The 21844-nt window shown below is 60.4% G+C and overlaps 2 protein-coding genes across 4 annotated transcripts in view; one reads left to right on the forward strand and one right to left on the reverse strand.

The window, feature by feature from the left end:
• Window positions 1-10923, forward strand: part of SHARPIN (SHANK associated RH domain interactor) — a 48364-nt gene extending 37441 nt beyond the window's left edge. Inside the window, exons 9-14 of the mRNA XM_030549494.1 lie at window positions 1857-2017; window positions 2307-2418; window positions 3303-3482; window positions 7754-7852; window positions 8391-8534; window positions 9437-10923. Coding sequence (XP_030405354.1) covers window positions 1857-2017; window positions 2307-2418; window positions 3303-3482; window positions 7754-7852; window positions 8391-8534; window positions 9437-9517 — 777 coding nt within the window. The 3' untranslated portion in view covers window positions 9518-10923. The remainder of the gene's footprint in view (window positions 1-1856; window positions 2018-2306; window positions 2419-3302; window positions 3483-7753; window positions 7853-8390; window positions 8535-9436) is intronic.
• Window positions 10786-19812, reverse strand: LOC115647234 (cytochrome c1, heme protein, mitochondrial). Of its 3 annotated transcripts, none has more exons than XM_030554083.1 (7): window positions 19702-19812; window positions 13712-13905; window positions 13346-13472; window positions 12656-12813; window positions 11553-11713; window positions 11323-11423; window positions 10786-11146 (listed from the first exon to the last, which is right to left on the reverse strand). In XM_030554083.1, the coding sequence occupies exons 1-7, from the start codon at window positions 19795-19797 to the stop codon at window positions 11042-11044; spliced, it is 942 nt and encodes a 313-aa protein (XP_030409943.1). In that variant the 5' UTR covers window positions 19798-19812; the 3' UTR covers window positions 10786-11041. The 3 variants fall into 3 exon arrangements, with proteins under 3 accessions (XP_030409943.1, XP_030409944.1, XP_030409942.1); XM_030554084.1 differs by lacking the exon at window positions 19702-19812 and adding an exon at window positions 18787-19104; XM_030554082.1 differs by lacking the exon at window positions 19702-19812 and having other exon boundaries at window positions 13712-15167.
• Between the last annotated feature and the right edge of the window lie 2032 nt (window positions 19813-21844).

The raw sequence follows: 21844 nt of genomic DNA on the forward strand, positions 1-21844 counted from the left end.
ACCCAGAAGCACAGCACAAGTTTGATATACAGACAGTATAGAGCCAATACTCATAACTTCAACTACAAAATGACACATGCACACAGACAGCATAATCATAATCAGCAACCCATTACCTGGTCTTAGACACCTTATATGACCCCCTTTACATAAGATTTGGTGCCACTACAGGACCTTGGTTGCAGCCATGTTCTATATGGTCCCAAATTATATCAATAACGTCACATCAGGTTCTCCGGGTTCCTCTTTTTCTCCTTCCCTTCATTCAGCTGCTCTCCGCTGTGGCTCTTCTCAGCCTCTGTGTTTCACTCAACCGTGAGATCTTGCTTCTGGCACGGCTCCTTCTGCACTCCCTCACCTGCCTTCTGCAGCCTTGACCCTGAGCCCTGGAGATTCTCCTTGGCTAATTGGTTCTTTCCCGGCAGTGGCAGCCACAGAACACTTTTCTTCCTGAGCACCCCTGGCTTCTTCAGCTGCCTCCGGGACCTGCCATGAGCCAGTTACCGGACTGGACAGGCGGGTTCTCGGGCTGAGAGCAGCATCGTTGTATCTCCTGCCAAATGGGAGCTCAAACCTCGCTGCCAGTCTCCCACTTTTCACTTTACTTCCCAGAGGGCCCCAGGTTTGCTTACTGCTGGGCCCCAGACTTCCCGTTGCTCCTGTCCAATTGCCCAGAGGTCAGGCTCTTCTTAGGGCCTTTCAACACGTCCTGCTCCCCCCGCACAAAAAGCTTCCCTTCCCTGGGGTCTTGCCCTACCTTGTCCTCTCCATATCTTCGTGGGAGGGCAGGCCCCCGTACACAGCATCTCCCTAGAGCCTGGCCTGTGCTCCAGCAGGACAGGCAGTGCTCCAGCAGCCAGCAGGGAACGTGCTTATTGTCTGAGATTAAGAAGTGCAAAGAGCCTGGCTGGAAGTATCTGAATTCTCCCCACTGCCCCTTCCGACCAGCTGGCTTTGGCAAGAACCACAGGCTGCTTTTGGGAGTGACTGGGGGAGGCCTCTGGCCGGGTGATGCCCAAGGCCTGGATGACCACCATGATTCCTTCAGGCCCAAAGTGCAATGAACCTGTGCGAGCAAAAATGCACATTTTAAGTGGGCCTGCCTCAGGGACTGGGCAATGAGCCTCCCCCTCCCGCTGGGTGGCACGGCCTGGCCCCTCTCGGGGGGAGCTCCCCCCTCCCGCTGGGCGGCACGGCCTGGCCCCTCTCGGGGGGAGCTCCCCCCTCCCACTGGGCAGTGTGGCCTGGCCCCTGTTTGGGGGGAGCTCCGGGCCCCCCTGAGCGGCCTGGCCCCTGTTGGGAGGAGCTCCGGGCCCCCCTGAGCGGCCTGGCCCCTGTTGGGAGGAGCTCCGGGCCCCCCTGAGCGGCCTGGCCCCTGTTGGGAGGAGCTCTGGGCCCCCCTGAGCGGCCTGGCCCCTGTTGGGAGGAGCTCTGGGCCCCCCTGAGCGGCCTGGTCCCTGTTTGGGAGGAGCTCTGGGCCCCCCTGAGCGGCCTGGTCCCTGTTGGGAGGAGCTCTGGGCCCCCCTGAGCGGCCTGGCCCCTGTTGGGAGGAGCTCTGGGCCCCCCTGAGCGGCCTGGTCCCTGTTTGGGGGGAGCTCTGGGCCCCCCTGAGCGGCCTGGCCCCTGTTGGGAGGAGCTCCGGGCCCCCCTGAGCGGCCTGGTCCCTGTTGGGAGGAGCTCCGGGCCCCCCTGAGCGGCCTGGCCCCTGTTGGGAGGAGCTCTGGGCCCCCCTGAGCGGCCTGGCCCCTGTTGGGAGGAGCTCCGGGGCCCCGCTGAGCGGCCTGGCCCCTGTTGGGAGGAGCTCCGGGGCCCCGCTGTGCGAGGTGCTTTGACCTCTCTCTGGCTCTGTTCTGCAGGCCCTGGAGGACGAACGTCTGCAGAATTTCCAGCAGCTGCTGCAGCTGGAGGAGAAGGGGCTGGTGCCCAACCAGGAGGCCATGGAGTGCCGGATCTGCTACATGCCCATGGCGCCGGGGGACGGGGTGCTGCTCCGGGAGTGTCTGCACAACTTCTGCAGGTCTGGCTGCCCAGCTTGCACCCCCAAGCCACAGCGTGTCAGCACTGCGAGGCAGGGCCTGCTGCAGAGCAGGGGATGGAGCCCCCCCGGGTGTCCATTCCCTGGTCCCTCCATGCAGTGCTCGGACTCCATTCCTGAGGCCAAGGTGCTGGCACTTTGCTGGAAACCTGGGACTGAGCCAGGGTTTGGGCCCTCATGGGGCTGCGGGGGCTGAGAGCTCAGGCCGTGGGGCCGCAGCTGCCGGGTTAAGGGAGGGTTTCCCTGGGGTGACTGCCTCCTGTCCCCACAGAGACTGCCTGCGGCAGGTGATCAGCTACAGCCAGGAACCCCAGGTGTCCTGCCCCTTCCGCGACAACACCTACGCCTGCAGCAGCAAGGTCCAGGAACGGGAGGTCCGGGCGGTGAGTCCCTGCAGTGGGCAGGGGGGCTCCAGCTCCCAAGAGCTGGCCTGCAGGCCTGAGCGGGTGGGTGGGTGGCTGTGGGGCAGGGATCTGGGCTTATTCCATAGGACCAGCCCCGGGGCTCAGGTTGAGGCACAGCAGGAGATAGGGGGAGTGGGGTAAATGTTATCAGACAGATGCCTGGGCCCCCAGGGAGCCAGGGACCTGCTGGGATGCTCTGACCCCCCATCAGATCCCAGAGGCTTGGCCCCCTTCTCCTGTCCCCCTTTGGATCTTGGGGACCTGCACACCCTGCGGTGAACGTAAGCCAGTGCGGGCCGGTACGGTGTACTGAACCAGACGGCTTCCTCAGGCTGGCGCTTTAAAGGGCCGGGGGCTCCGGCAGCCAGGCCCAAGTGGCGATTTAAAGAGCCCAGGGTCCTGCCACTGCGGGGAGCCCTGCCGCCTACCCTGGGGCTCCAGCAGCCAGGCTCCTGCCGCCCTTTAAAGTGCCGCCCAAGCCTGGCTGCTGGAGCCCCAGGGTAGGCGGCAGGGCCCCAGCGGCCATTTAAGGGGCCCAGAGCTCTCCTGTGGTAGTGGCAGCCAGAGGTTCAGGGCTCCCAGCCGCCTCTGCAGCTGGGAGCTCTGGGGGTGATTTAAAGGTCCCGCCCCTTCTGGTTGAGGCCACGCCCCCGCTCACGGCTCCGACATATTACTAAGTCCATTAAGTTACGTTCACCCCTGTGCACACTTAAGCCAGGCCAACACCTCCTCAGACAGCCCCTGCCCCACAGCTACCCTCTGTCAGGGCAGAGCTTCCAGAAGGGGGCCCTGCAGTCTATCCCTGTCCCCTGGCGGCTCTGCCATGGGGTGGGCGTGACCTCCCCGGGGCTCTGTGCCCACAGCTGGTGTCAGCAGAGGAATACAAGCGGTTCCTGGAGCGGGGCCTGGTGGCGGCGGAGAGACGCACCCAGAACAGCTATCACTGCAAAACCCCGGACTGCAAGGGCTGGTGCATCTACGAGGACATGGTCAATGAGTTCCGCTGCCCCATCTGCTGGGGCCTGAACTGCCTGCTCTGCAAGGTGAGCCCCGGGGGCCCTGTGGGGGAGGCCGGGGGTGGGGGCAGGAAGCACTGCTCTCCAGTGAGGACAGATGTGGGGCTCCGTAGCACGGCCCTGCCTGCTGCTGCTGCTTTCCCTTGGAGACTGCAGCGCGCAATGCTCCAGCAGCCAGGCCCTGCGGAGCAGGAGGGAGCAATGCATGCTGCGAGTGTCATTTCTGTAGGCTGTAGCTCTGCAGCAGGGATTTCAAGGCCAGTAGGGACCATTGTGATCCTCTAGTGACCTCCTGCCTTGCACAGATCCCTCACCAAAGGCTCTTAAGCAAAGTTGTCATGGGATAAGAGGAAGGTCCTCTCATGGATTGGTAACTGGTTAAAAGACAGGAAACAAAGGGTAGGAATAAATGGTCAGTTTTCAGAATGGAGAGAGGTCAATAGTGGTGCCTCTATTGGACCCCCAGGGGTCTGTACTGGGTCCAGTCCTAGTTAACATTTTCATAAATGATCTGGAGAAAGGGGTAAACAGTAAGCTGGCAACATTTGCAGGTGATACAAAACTACTCAGAATAGTTAAGTCCAAAGCAGAAAAGAGTTACAAAAGTATTTCTCAAAACTGGGTGACTGGGTAACAAAATGGCAGATTAAATTTCATGTTGATAAATGCAAAGTAATGCACATTGGAAAACATAATTCCAACTGTACATATAAAATGATGGAGTCTGAATTAGCTGTTACCACTCAAGAAAGATCTTGGAGTCACTGTGGAGAGTTCTCTGAAAACATCCACTCAGTGTGCAGCGGCAGTCAAAAAGCGAACAGAATGTTGGGAATCATTAAGAAAGGGACAGATAAGACAGAAAATATCATATTGCCTCTATATAAATCCATGGTCGCCCTCATCTTGAATACTGTGTGCAGATGTGGTCATCCCATTGCAAAAAAGTTTTATTGGACTTGGAAAAGTTTCAGAAAAGGGCAACAGCTTGGAAAAGAGACGACTAAAGGGGGATGTGATAGAGGTCTGTAAAATCATGACTAGCGTGGAGAAAATAAATAAGGAGGTGTGATTTAGCTGTTCATATAACACAAGAGCTAGGGGTCACCCAGTGAAAGTAACGGGCAGGTTTAAAACAAACCAAAGGCAGTATTTCTTCACACAACGCACAGTCAGCCTGTGGAACTCCTTCCAGAGGATGTTGTGAAGGCCAAGACACTAACAGGGCTTCCCTTACCATGCCAGCCAGCAACTCCTGCCCCGATGCACCAAGTAAGGGGCTGAGCTCCTGAGCCAGGTTGCACAGTCAGCATATCCCCCCCTTGTCAGTTCATAGAATCTCAGGGTTGGAAGGGATCTCAGGAGGTATCTAGTCCAACCCCCTGCTCAAAGCAGGCCCAGTCCCCAGACAGATTTTTGCCCTAGATCCCTAAATGGCCCCCTCAAGGATTGAATTAACAATCCTGGTTTAGCAGGCCAGTGCTCAAACCACTGAGCTATCCCTCCCCTGGGCTTGAAGAAGGAACTAGGTAAATTCTTGGAGGACAGGTCCATTAATGGCTGTTAGCCAGGCTGGGCAGGAATGGTGTCCCTAGGCCCTGTTTGCCAGAAGCTGAGAATGGCCGACAGGGGATGGGTCACTTGATGATTCCCTGTTCTGTTCATTCCCTCTGGGGCACCTGGCATTGGCCACTGTGGGAAGACAGGATACTGGGCTGGATGGACCTTTGCTCTGACCCAGTCCGGCCGTTCTTAAGTTCTTGAAACAGTGGGGGCAGGACGGGGAGTGGAGGGAGATTGGAGCAGTGGGGGCAGCATAGGGGATAGGGAGGGGGATGGAGCTTAGAGCAGTGGGGGTGGGATGGGGGGAGGGAAGCAGCACACAGGGCCTGGAGCAGGGTGGGGCAGGACAGAGGAAAGAAGCAGGAGGCCTGGAGCAGTGGGGGCAGTGCAGGGAAGGGGAGGGGCCCCTGGAACAGCGGAGGCAGGGGAAGGGGCAGGAGGCCCAGAGCAGTGGGGGCAGGACCGAGGGAAGGGGTGGGGGGCCCAGGGCAGTGGGGCTGGGCAGAAAGAGGCTGGTGCTGACCAGGTTCAGGCCCAGGCTGGCGGCAGTGGGTGTCAGGGAACGTTTCTTCTTGCCAAAGACCAGCCCAGCCCCACGGCAGCTGTTCTGTAGTGCTGGCACTGAGGGGCACGTTACCGTCCTGTGCCATGTGTGTGACTCGCCTGCCCGGTGCCCTGAGGGCCGTGGTGCTGCAGCGGTAGGTCGGCGGTTCCCAGCTAGTTACCATCCAGCCCGGCTCTTATCGCAGGACTAAGCAGGAGGGGAAAGCCGGCCAGTGCTGGGAGACGGCCGGCAGCTCCCCTGGCTCCAACCTGGGAGAGGGTAAGTGGAAGTGCCAGCTGGCTGGGGGGAGAGACGGGCATGGCTGTGGGCATTAGCTGTTGGCATTTCAGCCTGAACGTCTCCCCCTGGCTGGCAGAGGAGTGGAAAAGGCAAAAGCCAGATGAAAAGACAGGCCTGGAGGGTTTCTCCTTCAGCGCTTAGCTGAGCGGTTGGCTGCAGCGATCGTTTGCCATTTGGTCCGTTCCTGGGCGGCTGCAAGGGCTTGATGGGCTGAGTCCAGCGTCAGAACAGACTTGCTGCGCCCCCGTCACAGGTCAGCCTCTGGGCTGCCTCCACCCCTCGGCTGGAGGAATTTTATCCCGGCTGTTACGAGCCGCCTGGAGAACGGTGTTCGCCAGAACAGCTTGTGCCATTCTTGCGACAGGTCTGAAAAGGCGCTGTCCCTAGACCATGGCCCCAGGGGTCTGTAGCCAGAGCGACCGTAAATATCCCCGTTATGTCTGTTGAAGCAGGCTCCAGCTTTTGCTCTTTGGGTTCAATTCCTCCCACTCACTCGGAAGTTCTGCGCCAGCTTGGCATCGCTACGTCTGCCATAGGCCTCTTGGCACGACAACCACGTTCAGGATCTGTACCCCCTCCATACGGCTGTGAAACTGGGACACTGTGCCACTCCGACTGGGCAAAGCCAGGGGCTTCCCACGCAACACGCCAGCGCCGTCTGTTGGGCAGAAAGTGCCATGACTTGATTCCTAACGCAGAGGGGTTTGTGATCTCCGGATTCTGGGCCCATCAGGGAGCCACAGGCTCTGTGCTACGCCCTGCTTGCGAACAGTCCCTTGGAGGCACCCTTCAGTGTGATGGGGTCCCCCAGCGGGTCCCACTCATCCCAGGGGGGATGCAATCTTACCACCTCCTGGACTGAGCCCCTGGGGGGCTCCAGCACTGCTGCATCACGCAGGGAGCGCTGGCCTGCAAGTCCCACTGACAGACCCTGGGAGCAATGTGTCTGCTCTGCAGGGACGGGTTCACCAGCCAGGGTTTACTAGTCAGCTGGGACAGGGCCTGGGCCGGCCTTCGCTCGGCACTGAGGACTGAACGTACAAGCATCGTCCGTCTGCCGAGGTGGAGCGATCAGCCAGCCAAGCTGGAGTGGCTGCGTCCCTCTCCGACCTCCTCAGTCTGTCCCAGGAGAGCCCCCAGGCTTCATCCGCTGCTGCTCGCAGCTTGTCCTTTGGCCTCGAGCTAGGGTCTCCGCCCCACATCCCTGCTGAGCGGTGGGGGATGCCGCCTTCCTCTGAGTCGTTGGTGCTTCCTAGTCTCTCTGGGGGATTCTGCATTGAGATGGGGTCGCTTCCAGCAGGTCCAGTTCCTGGCCCAGCCAGCTAGGCAGGCACCACCTCTACCCTGTGTTCTGTGCTGCCCCCCACAAGCAGCCATACCCCTCTTCCTCCACGGGGGGGCCATGCAGAGGGAAACCGAAGCGCCCACCGGCATCATAAAATGATACAACAGGGGCCTGTCAGGATGTGGGGGCGGAAGGCTGGCAGAGTTTGTTCTGGGGCAGGGGCCAGCATGGGAAGAGGTGACCGGGATCTGGGGAGGGACTGAGGTGTAGGTGCTGGGGAAGGCTGGAGCAGACCCAAGGGCTGCAGCATTGCTGTGGCAAGGGGTGAGTCAGTCATTTAATATTAAAGCCCTGGGGCCTGCCCTGTGGCTGGAAGAGCTCTGTACCCCCTGCCAGGGCGCTGGGCTCCCACTGCAGAGGGGGCCCCGGAGACTGAGAGGGGATTGGCCCTTGCCCTGGGGTCAAAGCCCAGCCACCTCTCACCCCAAGCACCACAGCCAGGGGCTCTTGGCACAGTGCCAGGCAGCTGGGCGCTGCCCTGTGGGGCTCCCAGCTGGCCCAGTGCCTTCTGCCCAGCAGCTGAGTGCTGCCACTCTCACCCCCCAGGCCATCCACGAGGGGCAGGACTGCCGCCAGTACCAGGACACCCTGCAGCTCCAGGCCCAGAACGACGCTGCCACCCGGCAGACCAGCGACATGCTGCAGGTGAGAGCAGGGCGTCGGGCCCAGCACCTAGAGGTTGCCTGGCTCTGGCATGGATTTGCTGTATGGTCTTGTGCCCTGCCTGGAAAACAGGGCTAGCAGTTCCCAGCCCCATTCCCAGCCCTGGGCTCCCTACAGCCCCTGCCATCCCAGCCCTGGGCAACCCCATCCCAACCCACAGCCCCTGCTAGCCCAGCCCTGGGCAACCCCTCCCCAGCTCTGCCACCACCCCCCATCCCAACCCACAGCCCCTACTAGCCCAGCCCTGGGCAACCCACAGCTCTGCCAACACACCAGAGTCCTGACGCACAGTCCCTGCTAGCCCAGCTCTGCCAACACCCCAGAGTCCGGACCCAAAGCCCCTGGTAGCAGGCTCCCTTCTGCAGGTCTCCTTGGTTCCATGCAGGTTCCCAGGCTCATGCCTGGCTCATGGCTGTCTGGCCTGGCAGTGCAGTGAGGGTTGGGCCTTTGCTAGCAGTGGCTCTGGGGTTCCCAAGATGGGTGCATGTTTCCCCTAATGACCGGCTGCCTCCCCCCACAGACACTGGTGCAGATGGGCGAGGCCATGCACTGCCCCGTATGCCGGATCATCGTGCAGAAGAAGGACGGCTGCGACTGGATCCGCTGCACCATCTGCCAGACGGAGATCTGCTGGGTGACCAAAGGGCCACGCTGGGGGCCTGCGGTGAGTGATCACAGCATAGGCAGCCCTGGGGCTCCTGAGCAACCTGCCTCAGCCTCTGTGCTGCGCACCCCCGCAGCTCATGGGGGTGGGGTGGGGGGACTGGGCCATGGTTGTGCAAAGAGCAGGCTCCTGTGCCAGGCAGTGCGGCTGCCCCTCCCCCTGGCTCCAGAGGGAGATTTCCCCTCCTGTGAGCTCCGCTAACCTGCCCCGGCTGCTAGAAGATGGAGCGTGGGCAGGAGGGGAGCAGCCCGTGAGCCAGGCATAACAAGGAGTGTCCCCCTCAGCTGGATGGAGCCGAGGCTCATGCACACGCAAAAACAGCAGCCTCCCCTCCCCCACTGTTCCCACTAGTGTGACCCACCCGCCCCGGCCCTGGGGGCTAGGAGGGAGCAGCTGGCTCCGGCTCCTCTCACCTTTGGATGCAGCCCCCCCATGGAGAGGTGGGAAGATGCTGCAGCTAGGGGGGAGCAGCTGGCTCCGGCTCCTCTCACCTTTGGATGCAGCCCCCCCATGGAGAGGTGGGAAGATGCTGCAGCTAGGGGGGAGCAGCTGGCTCCGGCTCCTCTCACCTTTGGATGCAGCCCCCCCATGAGAGGTGGGAAGATGCTGCAGCTAGGGGGGAGCAGCTGGCTCCGGCTCCTCTCACCTTTGGATGCAGCCCCCCCATGGAGAGGTGGGAAGATGCTGCAGCTGGGGGGAGCAGCTGGCTCCGGCTCCTCTCACCTTTGGATGCAGCCCCCCCATGGAGAGGTGGGAAGATGCTGCAGCTAGGGGGGAGCAGCTGGCTCCGGCTCCTCTCACCTTTGGATGCAGCCCCCCCATGGAGAGGTGGGAAGATGCTGCAGCTAGGGGGGAGCAGCTGTCTGCTGTCTGCCCCCCCAACACGTTCTCCTCCCCTCCAGGGCCCTGGTGACACCAGTGGAGGATGTCGCTGTAACGTCAATGGGCAGAGGTGCCACCCGCACTGCCAGAACTGCCACTGAGGGTGCTCCCTGCCCCCAGCACAAGTCAGGCAGGGGCCTTGCTCCTGGGGGAGCTTCCAGCCCTGGCCAGCTGTGTGCAGTGCCTCGTGGGGGCTCCCCCCTCCCCCCCAAGTCTGGCCCAGGGCCTTCTTCCTGCTGGGCCATAGGCTGGGCCTGTGTTTGGCATCGGGCGCCATTGGGGCTGCTGGTGCAGAGAGCTCCTCACCCCCCTGAAATGTAACCGGGGCCTCGCCCTCACTTGCCCTGTACCCCATCCTGTGGCTGTTGAGTGCCTGCCCCAACACAGGGTGCTCCCCGTAACTAGCGGGGGGGAGGGCTGTTATAGAGGACAGCTGTTCCCACCTGCCTTGGGGCCCAGGAGAGCTGAACACTTGTCCCTTACTGTCATGTACAGGGGCCGAGACGCCTCAGCCTGCCCCCGTGCCCAGCACAGCACAGGCAGCTGCTCCTCAGGCTGAGCTGCTGCGGGCAGCCTGGCACTGCCCAGCTCACGGCCAGACTCCTGAAGGCTTTACCTGCTGAGGGCGGGCATGGGCTGCCGGAGCTGGTGCCAGGCCTGCTCTCACACAGGAAGCAGCCCCCGGGCTCTGCACAGTGCAGGGGGGAGAAAAGGCAGTTTCTACCAAAAGGCCCCAGCTGGGCCCTCTGTGCCTTTGGGCAGCTCCAGCTGTGAATGGTGCCACCCCCAGCCACCAGGGCAGGGCAGAGACCAGGAATCCAGCAGCTGGCTGGACAGTGCTGCCCCCAGGCCAGTTAGCCCCCCTCCACCGCAACACACCCGTTGGAGGCACCGGGGCAGCAGCTGGCCCCTGCTGCCCATGCCATAGGGCACTGCAGAGCCTGCCATGCTAGAGGCAGTGGCTAAGAGCTGGGGCAACTGACCTGCCCTACCCCCACTGCAAGGGGAGGGGGCACTGAGGACCCCAGCCAGGCCTTTGGGCAGTGCCCCTCCCTGAAGCATGCTGGGAAGAGGAAGGGGGCTGCTCTCCATGAAGTCTGAGGGAGGGAGTGGGGCACCTCCCCACTGCCATGTGGGAGGTCAGGGAGCAGCCTCTACTGGCCACCTCCCTCAATAGGGTGAGTGCTGGGTCCCTTGCTGGCCCCCCCACAACTCAGACCGACACAGCTGGGGGAACAGAACCGTTTAATAAATGCCACCATTACACACAGGCCTTCCCCTCTGGCTGTATTGGGTTCCCCCCGGGCAGGGGAAGGGGAGGGCTCCGTGGGCAGGGCCTAGACTGACACACCACACCACACTTTCCCGCTGAAGACTGAAGGTTTATTTCTGCCCCTCAGCATGCGCATACAGACAGCAGCTGCCCCCCCTTCCCAGAGTCCGTTCCCAGGCCTAGCAGGCGAGCGGCTGTGTCCAAGGGAGAGGACATTAAATAGGAGTAACGCGTCATGAGGAGTGGGCTGCCCCCGTCTGTCCGTCCAGCTGTATATACATTCCTGTCCTGGGAAGGGTCGTGCGGTGGCCGGGTGGCCAAGGCCCGTGGGCCAGCATGCTGGATCCAGTGCTTACTTGGGGGGCCGGTATGCGATTTTCCTGCTCTTTAGTACAGACCACTTGTGGCGCTTCAGGTAGTAGATGAGGGGTGTCAGGAGGCCAATCATCATCAGCATCTGGGAAGGGAAGAGAAGGAGTTAGGCCCTGCCCTGCTTCCAAGCACCTTCCACCAGCAGCGCATGGACCTGACGCGCTGGCCAGGGTGTGGGCCAGCAGTCCAGGGCACTCCACCAGCCCCAGGCCCCCCAGAGGAGCCCCCCTGTCCTCAGCACCACAGAGGGCAGGCACTGACCTTCATTCCCATGCGCTTGCGGTGATCGTGCTCTGGCTCCGCTGCCCACCTCAGGAACGTGCACACGTCTTTCGCTATCTGGGACATGGTGGCTGGGGTCCCTGGGAGAGAGCAGAGTCAATGGGCGTCACAGGCCACCGAGAGCAGGGTGGGGCTGGCCTGGCTGGACAGGCCCCCCCAGGACAGGAGCCCTGCAGCAGACTGGAGGCGTGGGGAGGAGCTCCTCTTACCGTCCTCGAACTCCAGGATCTCGTCGTAGATGGGGGGCGCCATGGTGATGGCCTGCCCCGGGAAGTAGGGGTTGTAGTGCAGCTCTTCCCTGATGACCACCCCAGTGGGCGGGTCGCAGTAGCCGGTGAGGAGGGAGAACACGTAGTCCTCACCCCCGTGCCTGAAAGACAAGGCCAGGTGAGATCACCGTCCCCAGGGCAGAGGAGCCAGGCTGTGCGACTGCCCTGCCCCTAGGGTGACCAGACATCCTGATTTTATCGGGACTGTCCCGATATTTGCTTGTTTGTCTGTGTCCCAACTGCACGCGGCAGTGCAGCGGGTTCGGGGGCAGCATGGAGCGGGCAGGGCCTGGGTGGGCAGCGCGGCCCAGGAGCGGGGTTGCCGCAGACACGCGGTGGGGAAAGGCTGCAGGGGCGAGACTTGTCCCAGGCGGGGCGGCCGGCGGATAGGGGCAAGGAGCCTGTTGGAGTCCCTTGAACCAGTAAACTTCCCTGTCGCTGCCGGGGAGCCTGGCACCTCTCCTACTCGGCTGCACTCCAGCGGCTCCTTCCCGGCCAGGAAGGAGCCGTTGGAGCGCAGCCAAGCGGGAGAGGCGCTGGGCGGCTCCGCAGGGAGGGCAGTGCACACGGCCAGGGCGCTGTGTGCGATCCCGCAGCGCGGCCCCTGTGAAACTGCTTTTTTTTTTTGCTCCGCCCCCCTTGATATTTCATCCCTGTGATCTGGTCACCCTACCTGCCCCCCAGGCCGGGGCGATGGGCCCCTGTGGAATCCCCCGACAGTCGCTGACACCCCGAGATGGGGGAGGAAGCAGGAGGGGCTGGAAGGAGCCTCTGATTCTCCTGCCATCTGGCCGGGGTGGGGGGGGTGCTAGGCCTCAGTGGGTGTGCTCAGGGCCAGCAGGACAGAGCACCCACCTGGACTCAGCTTGTCCCCAGCTGCATCTGCACACGGGAGCCACAGCAGCTCCAGTCAGTCCCAGCATGCACTGCTCCAGCACATCTGGGAGACCTGGCACAGCGGGCCAGGCGCTGCGGATACCAGCTGCTCAGCCACAGCCCCGGGCTCCTGGCCCCACCCGAGGGGATACTGGAGGGAGCCTCACCTGGCACTGATGATGTAGCTCAGGTCTGGGGGCAGCGCCCCGTTGTTGGCCGCTCGTGCCGCCTCATGGTTGGGGTAGGGCTTGGGGAAGTAATCGGAGAGCTTGCCTGGGCGCGTGAACATCTCGCCATTCTCGTCCGGGCCATCGACCACCTCCGCCTGGCACAAGAGAGCACTGAGCCCCCATGTCCTGCAGAGATCTCTGAGCCGGGGCCCAGCCCCCCACCCCCATCCCACAGACCTCTGAGCCGGGCCCAGGGCCCCCCACATCCCACAGAGAGCTCTGAGCCGGGCCCAGGAGCCCCCCACATCCCACAGAAAGCTCTGAGCTGGGCCCCCCCGGCATCCCACAGAGAGGTCTGAGCCCCCCACATCCCACAGAAAGCTCTGAGCCAGGCCCAGGCCCGCCCCCCGCACATAGAGAGCTCTGAGCCAGGCCCAGGGCCCCCCACGCCCATCAGGCTGCAGAGACCGAGCACCAGGCTGGGCTCCCTGTGCCTCAGACACAGAGCACTGGGCTGGGCCCAGGCAGCCCATGACTGGCAGGAGCCAGCTCCCCATCACCCAGGCCCTTCCCCACTCAGCCAGGGCCTGGGAGGGCACTCATGGTAGCGAGTCCAGCTCTTCCCCCCATTTCCAGCAGGAGCCAGCTGCCAGATGGGGTGGCGATCCCCACCCCAGTTAGTCTCACCTCCTCGGCCAGGGCCTTGGCTTCAGCCTCGGTGTGGGAGACGCCGATGAGATTGCGGAAGGCCAGGTAGTCCATGCTGTGGCAGGCGGCACACACCTGCTTGTACACCTGGTAGCCGCGCCGGATGCTGGGAAGAGGGAGGTGGCCGTGAGCCCCTCTGCTCCCCATGGCTCTGAGTGGGAGGGGGCTGAAGGAGCAGAGCCAGGCTCCAAGCCCCCAGCATTCCCTGGGGTAGCCTGCCCATCAGCCAAGGGCCAGCGAGAACCAGGAGTTGTGGGGCTGAGCTGTCACCCCTGGGATGCAGCTTCTGACCCCCTGCAGGGAGCTGGCAGTTCACCCCAGGACAACCCGTGCCCCCTCACCTACCTGCTGTGATCTAGGGAGGCCAGCAGGCCGTTGTGGCTCCAGGCGTAGCTGGGAGGGTGCAACTGCAGGTCGCTGGCACTCACAGCCGTGTGGAGAGCCAGGGCCAGCCCAGCGCCACCAGCAGCCAGCACGCCCAACGCAGACAGCGCCACCTTCCTGCCACGGGACATGCCCGACAGCGACGACATGCTGGCCTGGAACACAGACGGAAGTCGCTCAGCCTGCCAGCTCCAGCATGGGCACCCGCCTCTGCGCCCCCAGCCACACTCCCCAGAGTCCACGCCGGCGCGGTGGCTCGTGCTGCCCAGAGGGACCCAGTTCGAGCCTGTGGAACCTTCCCCTGCTCCAGGAGAGGAGGGTGGGGGAGCAGGCAGCCTGCGGGTGCATGGGATGCAACATGCCTCCAAGCACAGCATGGCCTGCTTAGCCCTGGGTGCAAGGAGCCACTGGCCTGCTCCCACCCGAGCAGAAGGAAGCAGAGTCCCCCTTCCACACAGATTGGGAAAGGCCCAGCTGGGTCAGGAGCAAGGAGCTGAAATTTCAGGTGTCTTAGCGACAGCCCCTAGCTGGGGCCGTGGAGTATTGCGCCGTAGCGGTAGGGGTGGGAAGAAGCAGGTGGGTGGGCTGTGGCTCTCCAGAGCTCCCTGCCAGATGGATTCTGTTTAAGCCAGCCAGCCCCAGGCCCATGGACTGAGTCCGGGCCTCTCACGCCACCCCTCACTAGACACAGAGATGGGGGTCTCTCTGGGTTATGGGACACTGGGGCCAGCAACTTCCCCTCTTCTCTACAAGGGGAGCAGCAGCAGGCAGGACTATGGAAAGCCCAGGCCCAATAGCCCTCAACGGAGCTGAGCCATGTGCGTCCATGGTGGGAGTGAGCAGGGGGCACAGAGCTCCCACAGCAGGGCAGGACAGTAACCAGGCCCAGCCCCACAGCATCTCCTGGGCAGCGTCACAGAGTGCAGCCTCCACATGGGTGAGGCATGAGCAGCAGGGGAGTGGGACTGAAATAGGACAGACTCAGCTCAGCCACGCTGCCTCTCACGATGCATGTGCCACATTCACCAGGGTGGCTCGATTGTCTATAACCACGACCCCACGCTCCACGCCAGATCTGGAGCAGACCCCACCGTTCCTGATTTGTTAGGTTAGAAAATTGTGAATGGTACACTTATTTACAAGGTTAAATTTGTACTGTGATTTGGATCAAGCTCTATTTGGACAGAATTTGGAATTTAATTAAAATGCACAAAACAGTATTTTTAATATTTTTATTAGTTTAAATAAAACTACCTTGAGTGCAGTGGACATCTTGATCAATTGTTTGCCTTATGTATGTGTTGTATTTAAAACTAACTCAGGTGTTAAACAAAGGATGTATTTATCTGTAGTTAATTAATTGAACTGATGCATGTGGTGACCGGAAACAGTCAAAAGGAACAGGAGTCCTTGCGGCACCTTACAGACTAACAGATGTATTTGTTAGTCTCTAAGGTGCCACAAGGACTCCTGTTCTTTTTGCGGATACAGACTAACACGGCTGCTACTCTGAAATCAGAAAGTCAAAATTTTAGAGCTAGTAGATCTCATCCTCTCTCATCTTGTTTTTATTCGTAGATTGGAAGAGGGAAAAATTTTCCTGCTTTTTCAGCTCTCAATTGGTTTCTTACCTTTGAATGAACTAGTCACTGAACTAAACTAGAGGAATAGACTGAAATTAAGACAATATTCTCTCTGCACCTGCAAAACAGGCTGCTGCTGTCAAAAGCAGGTTTAGCACTTCAACAAACTCTGGTTTCCAGAGCTTAGCCAGAGCCTCCACCAGTTCAGTGGTTTGACTTTCCTTTTCATAGATTACAGCAGGGGTAGGCAACGTATGGCACAGGTGCCGAAGGTGGCACGCAGGCTGGTTTTCAGTGGCACTCACACTGCCTGGATCCTGGCCAATAGTCCGGGGGGCTCTGCATTTTATTTAATTTTAAATGAAGTTTCTTAAAACATTTTTAAAACCTTATTTACTTTACATACAACAGTTTAGTTATATGTTACAGACTTATAGAAAGAGACCTTCTAAGAACGTTAAAATGTATTACTGGCATGTGAAACCTTAAATTAGAGTGAATGAAGGAAGATTCGGCACAGCACTTCTGAAAGGTTACCGACCCCTGGATTACAGTAAGTTTAGGTCTCAACTTAGATTGTCAATTTCAAATTTAATGTTAAATAGACTTTTTAAAACAAGTGTATTTAATTTAAAATTAAAAGATCCATGGTTTGTCATGATGGATGGTTACCCACCCTGACTGCAGGCCAGTGGACACAGGCAGAGGGGCCAGTGCTGGGAGTGTCACATGGTCCCATCTCAGCAAGTCCCAGTGAGCTCCGGGGCAGCCGCTGCTGTTTGACTGCAGCACCTTGTCACCAACAGGGCAAGGGAAGCAGCCATGCCAGCACAAGGAACAACAAAGCAGAGCCCAGCCCCATTCAGTACCCACTCAGCCCCCCCACAGCCTGCTGCAGCCACGCTCACCACAGCAATGCCTGCTGCTATGCAGCACACGCCAACCCCACTGCAAGAAGCACTGATCTGAGCATGGGACTGGGAGCCAGGAACACCCAAGCAAGTCATGGCCTCTCCCCATGCCCCTGCTTCACAGAGTTTAAGGCCTTGGCTACTTTCGCACTCAGGGGTGTAAACCCCTCCCCCCCGAGCGCTGCAAGATACAGCGCTGTAAAGCACCAGTGTAAACAAGCTACACCCGTAGAGGATGTGGAGTACGTGCAGCGCTGGGAGAGCTCTCTCCCAGCGCTGGCGCCGCGACCACACTGACACTTCAAAGCGCTCCCACGGCAGCGCTGTACAGCTGCAAGTGTCGCCATACCCTATGACCGGAAGGGATTCAGTCTGATCCCCTGCATAGCATAGGCCAGGGAATCCCACCCATATTGGGCCCAGTAAACTGATTGGCTGATGCGTCCTGAAAGGCAGCTAGCATGGATTAGTTGGGGTTGGTCCTGCTTTGAGCAGGGGGCAGGACTAGATACCTCCTGAGGTCCCTTCCACCCCCGATATTCTATGATTCTATGGACGTGAAGACTTAAAGGTAGGTGGAGACCCTGTATGTCCCAGGGGAGTCTGTCCCAGTGGTTCACCACCCTCACTGCTAAACATCTATGCCTAGTTTCTCATCTGACTGTGTCTTGCTCCAGCTTCCAGACACAACCCTAGATCAAAGAGCATGTTAGCACCTGCTTTTTCCTGTGACAGTCCTTACACGCTGATCAAATCACCTCTCATTCTTCCATAAGCTAAACAGATTGCGCTCTTAAGGCATTTTCTCCAGTCCGGGAATCATTTTTGTGGCTCTTTTCTCTCTAATTTTTCAACATCCTTTTTACATGTGGATGCAGCGTCCCAGTGTCCGTCTCAGCAATACCGTAACTAGAGGCAAAATCAACTCCCCACTCCTACTCCCCATTTATACAATCAGCAGATCGCATTAGCTTTCTCGCACAGCAGCTTTCCGTTGAGTTGCTCATCCCCTATGATTCCTAGATCTTTCCCAAAGGCACGGCTGTCCAGGATACAATCCCCCAGCCTGTAGGTCAGGCCTACACTGCTGGTTCCTAAATGTGTAACTGTCCATTTGGTTGCATTTTGTTTGAATGGGCCCAGCTTACCAAGCGAGCCAGATCTCTGTACAACTGGCCTGTCCTCAGCACTATTTACTCTGCCAACCCTGTGTCAGCCACAACTTTTATTAGCAGTGATCTTATTACTCCTGCAGGTCCTTGAGGAGAGTTGAATAGCATCAGACCAGCACTGATCCCTGCAGACCACCAGACACCCCCATTTAAGGATGGCTCCCCCACTCGCAACGACTTTCTCAGATCTCTCACTTAGCCCGCTGTTAGTTCATTTAACATAAGAACGGCCATACTGGGTCAGACCAAAGGTCCATCTAGCCCAGTGTCCTGTCTTCCGACAGTGGCCAATGCCAGGTGCCCCAGAGGGAATGAACAGAACAGGGAATACTTCCTTTTGTTTTGAGTCTGCAGGAACTTCTCATTCTTTTTTGAATCCAGTTAGTCTTTTGGCCTCCACAACAACCCAAGCAATGAGTTCTACTGGTTGACTGCAATGTGTGAACAAATACTTCCTTTTGTTTTGAGTCTGCTGGTTATTAATTTCATTGGGTGATCGCTAATTATTGTGTTATATGAAGTGGTAAATAGCACTTCCTTATTCATGTTCTCTGCACCATTCGTGATTGTATAGCCCTCGATCATATCCCCCTAGTTGTCTCCTTTCTAACTTTTTTAATCCCTGTCTTTTTAATCTCTCCTCATACAGAAGCTGTTCTAGATGCTAATCATTGTGTTGCCTTTCTCTATACATTTTGAGGACACGTATTCTACTGATACCACAGTGCTAGTTTATCAGACTGCTGTATGCTACGTAGCCAAAACGCTTACAAAAATCTAAGTATTACAGCTATGCAGTTACCTTTATCAAACTTGCAATCTCAACCTCTCTTGCTTCACAAAGAGAAGGGCTGGATGAGTCAAGGTTTCTGAGGGGGGCAGTCAGGGGTTGGGAAGTGGGAGGAGGCAGAAAAGGGGCAGGGACTAGGGTATTTGGGGAGGCACAGCCCTCCCTACCCAGCCCTCCATACAGATTCAGAACCCCCATGTGGCCCTCAGGCCAAAAAGTTTGCCCACCCCGATCTAACATGATCCAGTCACTGGAAGCTGGTGCTACACAAATTCTGACAGGAAATAAAGTGTAAATTTTTAACAGGGAAGGTAATTGGAACCATTTCCCAAGGGTTGTGGTGGATTCTTCGCCACTGGTGATTTTTAAATCATAAGTGGCTTTTTTTTTTTGAACTTCTGCTCTAGGAATGATCTTGGGGCAGCTGTCTGGCCCGTGTTACACAGGCAGTCAGACCAGATGATCACAACGATCCTTTCGGAGCTTGGAATCTATTAAAAGAATAAACTCAGGTTTAATTAGACCCGATTTCTAATAAAACCATGTTGACTGTAAGATGGAAGCGATGACCCTGACACACCTTAGTAGAGCGAGAAGGATTCATTCATAATTCCTCAGTGCTGGGACGATTCAAAATGCCAAGTATTTGGTGCGGCTCTCACTAGCTGCGGAATAACACAGAGGACGATGCCCAGGTAACAGACGTGACTATCCCAGCTCCAGGGCAGCAGCACAACACACTCCCTGGCCGGACTCTGCAGAGCAGGGACGAGCCCAGCCTCTCAGACTCGGTTCTGGACAGAAAGGCGGACAGGGCTCTGACCCGTCTGAGAGCTCCACTTCCCCGCAGACACGAGGCGGCTGCGGGGAGATCTCCGCACGGAGAGACCCTCAGCTGCGGGGCAGTGACAGGTGTGGCCGGGCGCCGCTGCGGAGTGTCACTGAGCGCCCCGCCGGGCCGAGCCGAGCCGGGCCCCAGCCCCGGGTCTGGATGCGGGGCAGTGACAGGTGTGGCCAGGCGCCGCTGCGGAGTGTCACTGAGCGCCCTGGTGGGCAGGGCCGGGCCGAGCCGAGCCAAGCCGGGCCGGGCCCCCAGCCCCGGGTCTGGATGCGGGGCAGTGACCCATGGCCAGGCGCCGCTGCGGAGTGTCACTGAGCGCCCCGCCGGGCCGGGCCGAGCCGGGCCGGGCCCCAGCCCCGGGTCTGGATGCGGGGCAGTGACCCATGGCCAGGCGCCGCTGCGGAGTGTCACTGAGCGCCCCGCCGGGCCGGGCCGGGCCCCCAGCCTGGATGCGGAGCAGCCGCCCGTGCCGCGGAGCTGAGCCCGCCCGGCGCTGACCCGGGCCCGGCGCGCGAGGGCCCCGTGTGACCGGGCGCGGAGCTGCCGAGACCCGCGGGCGCCGCCCCCGGTGACCTTCAGGGCCGGGCAGGGCGCGGAGCCGGGGGGCGCGGCCCGGGGGCGCTACCGACCGACCGACCGGCCGGCCGGGCTCACCTGGGGGGGCCGCAGGCGGGGCCCGGGGGGCGGCGGCAGCAGGGAGCCGCCCCGGGTCCGCAGCACCAGGCACCGCGCCGCCGTCAGCGCCGCCATCTTGGACAGGAGCCGGGGTCCGCCTGCGTCCCGGGGTGCACCGCGCGGGGCGGGACTACGGAGGCCGACCAGGGAGGGGGCGGTGCTCCGCAGGGACACGGAAAGGGCAGAGCTCGCAGGGGCCCGGGGGACATCTCATATCCGGTCCCAGGGGTCGCGACCCCGAGCCGGAAGTTCCGCCCCCACCGGAAACAGCCCCTGCGCTGGGGGCGTGGGGTCATAGTCCCCCGGCAGCGCTGGGAGGGGTCGGGCCCAAGCCACGCCCCCCGGCTCTGGGCCACGCCCCCACCCCAGGGCTCTTCCTCTCCCGCCCCCAGACCCCCCCCCCACAGAGACCGCGGCGCTCCCCGCCGGGCGCCCCCGGCTCCCCCAGGCTGGGCAGGGAGGGGAGATCCCTGCTGGCTGCCCCTGGGGAGCACGGAGCCGGGGGGGCTCAGCCCCCCCATGCTCCTCCACGTGCCCCCAGACCCCCCCCACACAGAGACCCTGGTTCTCCCTGCCGGGTGCCCCCGGCTCCCCCAGGCTGGGCAGGGAGGGGAGCTCCCCGCGGGCTGCCCCTGCGGAGAACAGAGCCGGGGGGCTCAGCCCCCCCATGCTCCCCGCACGTGCCCCCAGACCCCCCCCCACAGAGACCCTGGTTCTCCCTGCCGGGCGCCCCCGGCTCCCCCAGGCTGGGCAGGGAGGGGAGCTCCCTGCTGGCTGCCCCTGCGGAGAACAGAGCCGGGGGGCTCAGCCCCCCACATGCCCCTCGCATGCACCCCCAGACCACCCGTACACGGAGACTCCGGCGCTCCCCACCGGGCGCCTCCAGCTCCCCCACACTGGGCAGGGAGGGGAGATCCCCGCGGGCTGCCCCTGGGGAGCACGGAGCCTGGGGTCTCAGCCCCCCCATGCTCCTCGCACGTGCCCCCAGACCCCCCCACACAGAGACCCTGGTTCTCCCTGCCGGGTGCCCCCGGCTCCCCCAGGCTGGGCAGGGAGGGGAGATCCCCGCTGGCTGCCCCTGCGGAGAACAGAGCCGGGGGTCTCAGCCCCCCACATGCCCCTCGCACACGCCCGACAGAGCAGGAGTGAGAACCACCGCGGTAAATCGGCGCTGGCTGGGTGTTGCCTGACTCGAGTTTTCAGTGTAGACCCAGTGCTGGGGAGAAGTCCCCTCCCTCGCTTCAGCTCCGGGGCAAGTTCTGGCTCCTGCACTCACAAACCTTCCCCTTCCTGCCAGCGGTTCCAGCAGCGGGAAGGAGACATCCTGTGGGGAGATGGGGCAATGCCCTTGAAAGCTCTGAACATTGGGGGTGGGGGGGGGACCCATACTCCCCAGCTTGGAGCTCGTTCACCGCCAGGCACCGAGGTGGTGGGCACAGGGATCCAGGTTCTATTCTGATCACCACAGCAGTGACTTCATGGGGAATGCTGATGTTGAATTGCACAGTGTGAATTGGCCGCCTCCTAAACCTGACTTCACCCCCACGTGTCTCACTGCAGGGCCCTGCCTTCTCTGCTGACACACAGTGCCCTGGCTGACTTCTCCACAACCCGTAGGAACCCCCTCCCTGAACTGTCCTTCCAAGCCTGCCTCTGCCATGCTGCTGCCAAGTGGCAAAGGGGGAGAGCCAGCATTGCTGTCCTAACCGCCCACCCCTCACTTGCAGTGTATTCAGAATTGGACTGCTCCCCCCCGTTGCAGAGCAGCACCCTTCCTAACCCATAAGCTCCCTGAGGCTGGATCATTTATTTCCCAGGTCAGTACCCAGCCCAAGGATGGAGGCCTGGGGGCACTGCCAGCACCAGCTATGAACCACCCTCACCACACTGGCCAAAGGCTTTTCTTGTTATTTTATTACAAAGATGAACAGTCCCAATTCCGCCAGAGAGGTCCTTTGGGGCCATCTGCCTGTCCCAAGTCAGGATAAAGGAGGAGGGTTGGGTGTGGGGCTAGCAACTCCACCCCGTAAAAAAATCAACCTGCTACAGAAAGGCCAACAATAGAGACAACAGAGACTTTTACCCTGGAAAAAGAAGGGTCTTCAACTCGAAGATGCATGAC

This window comes from Gopherus evgoodei, chromosome 2 (assembly GCF_007399415.2).
Source record: "Gopherus evgoodei ecotype Sinaloan lineage chromosome 2, rGopEvg1_v1.p, whole genome shotgun sequence".
Lineage (NCBI taxonomy): Eukaryota > Metazoa > Chordata > Testudines > Testudinidae > Gopherus > Gopherus evgoodei.

What these genes read in the sequence shown, in the direction of transcription:
- LOC115647234 (XM_030554082.1), bottom strand. Translation starts at nt 14,127, where the DNA reads ATGCTGTGCTTGGAGGCATGTTGCATCCCATGCACCCGCAGGCTGCCT. An exon ending in GATCCTGGAGTTCGAGGACG is followed by an intron (nt 11,424 to 11,552) that starts GTAAGAGGAGCT and finishes GCTCTCTCCCAG; the next exon opens with GGACCCCAGCCACCATGTCC. An exon ending in GCAAGCGCATGGGAATGAAG is followed by an intron (nt 11,147 to 11,322) that starts GTCAGTGCCTGC and finishes TTCCCTTCCCAG; the next exon opens with ATGCTGATGATGATTGGCCT.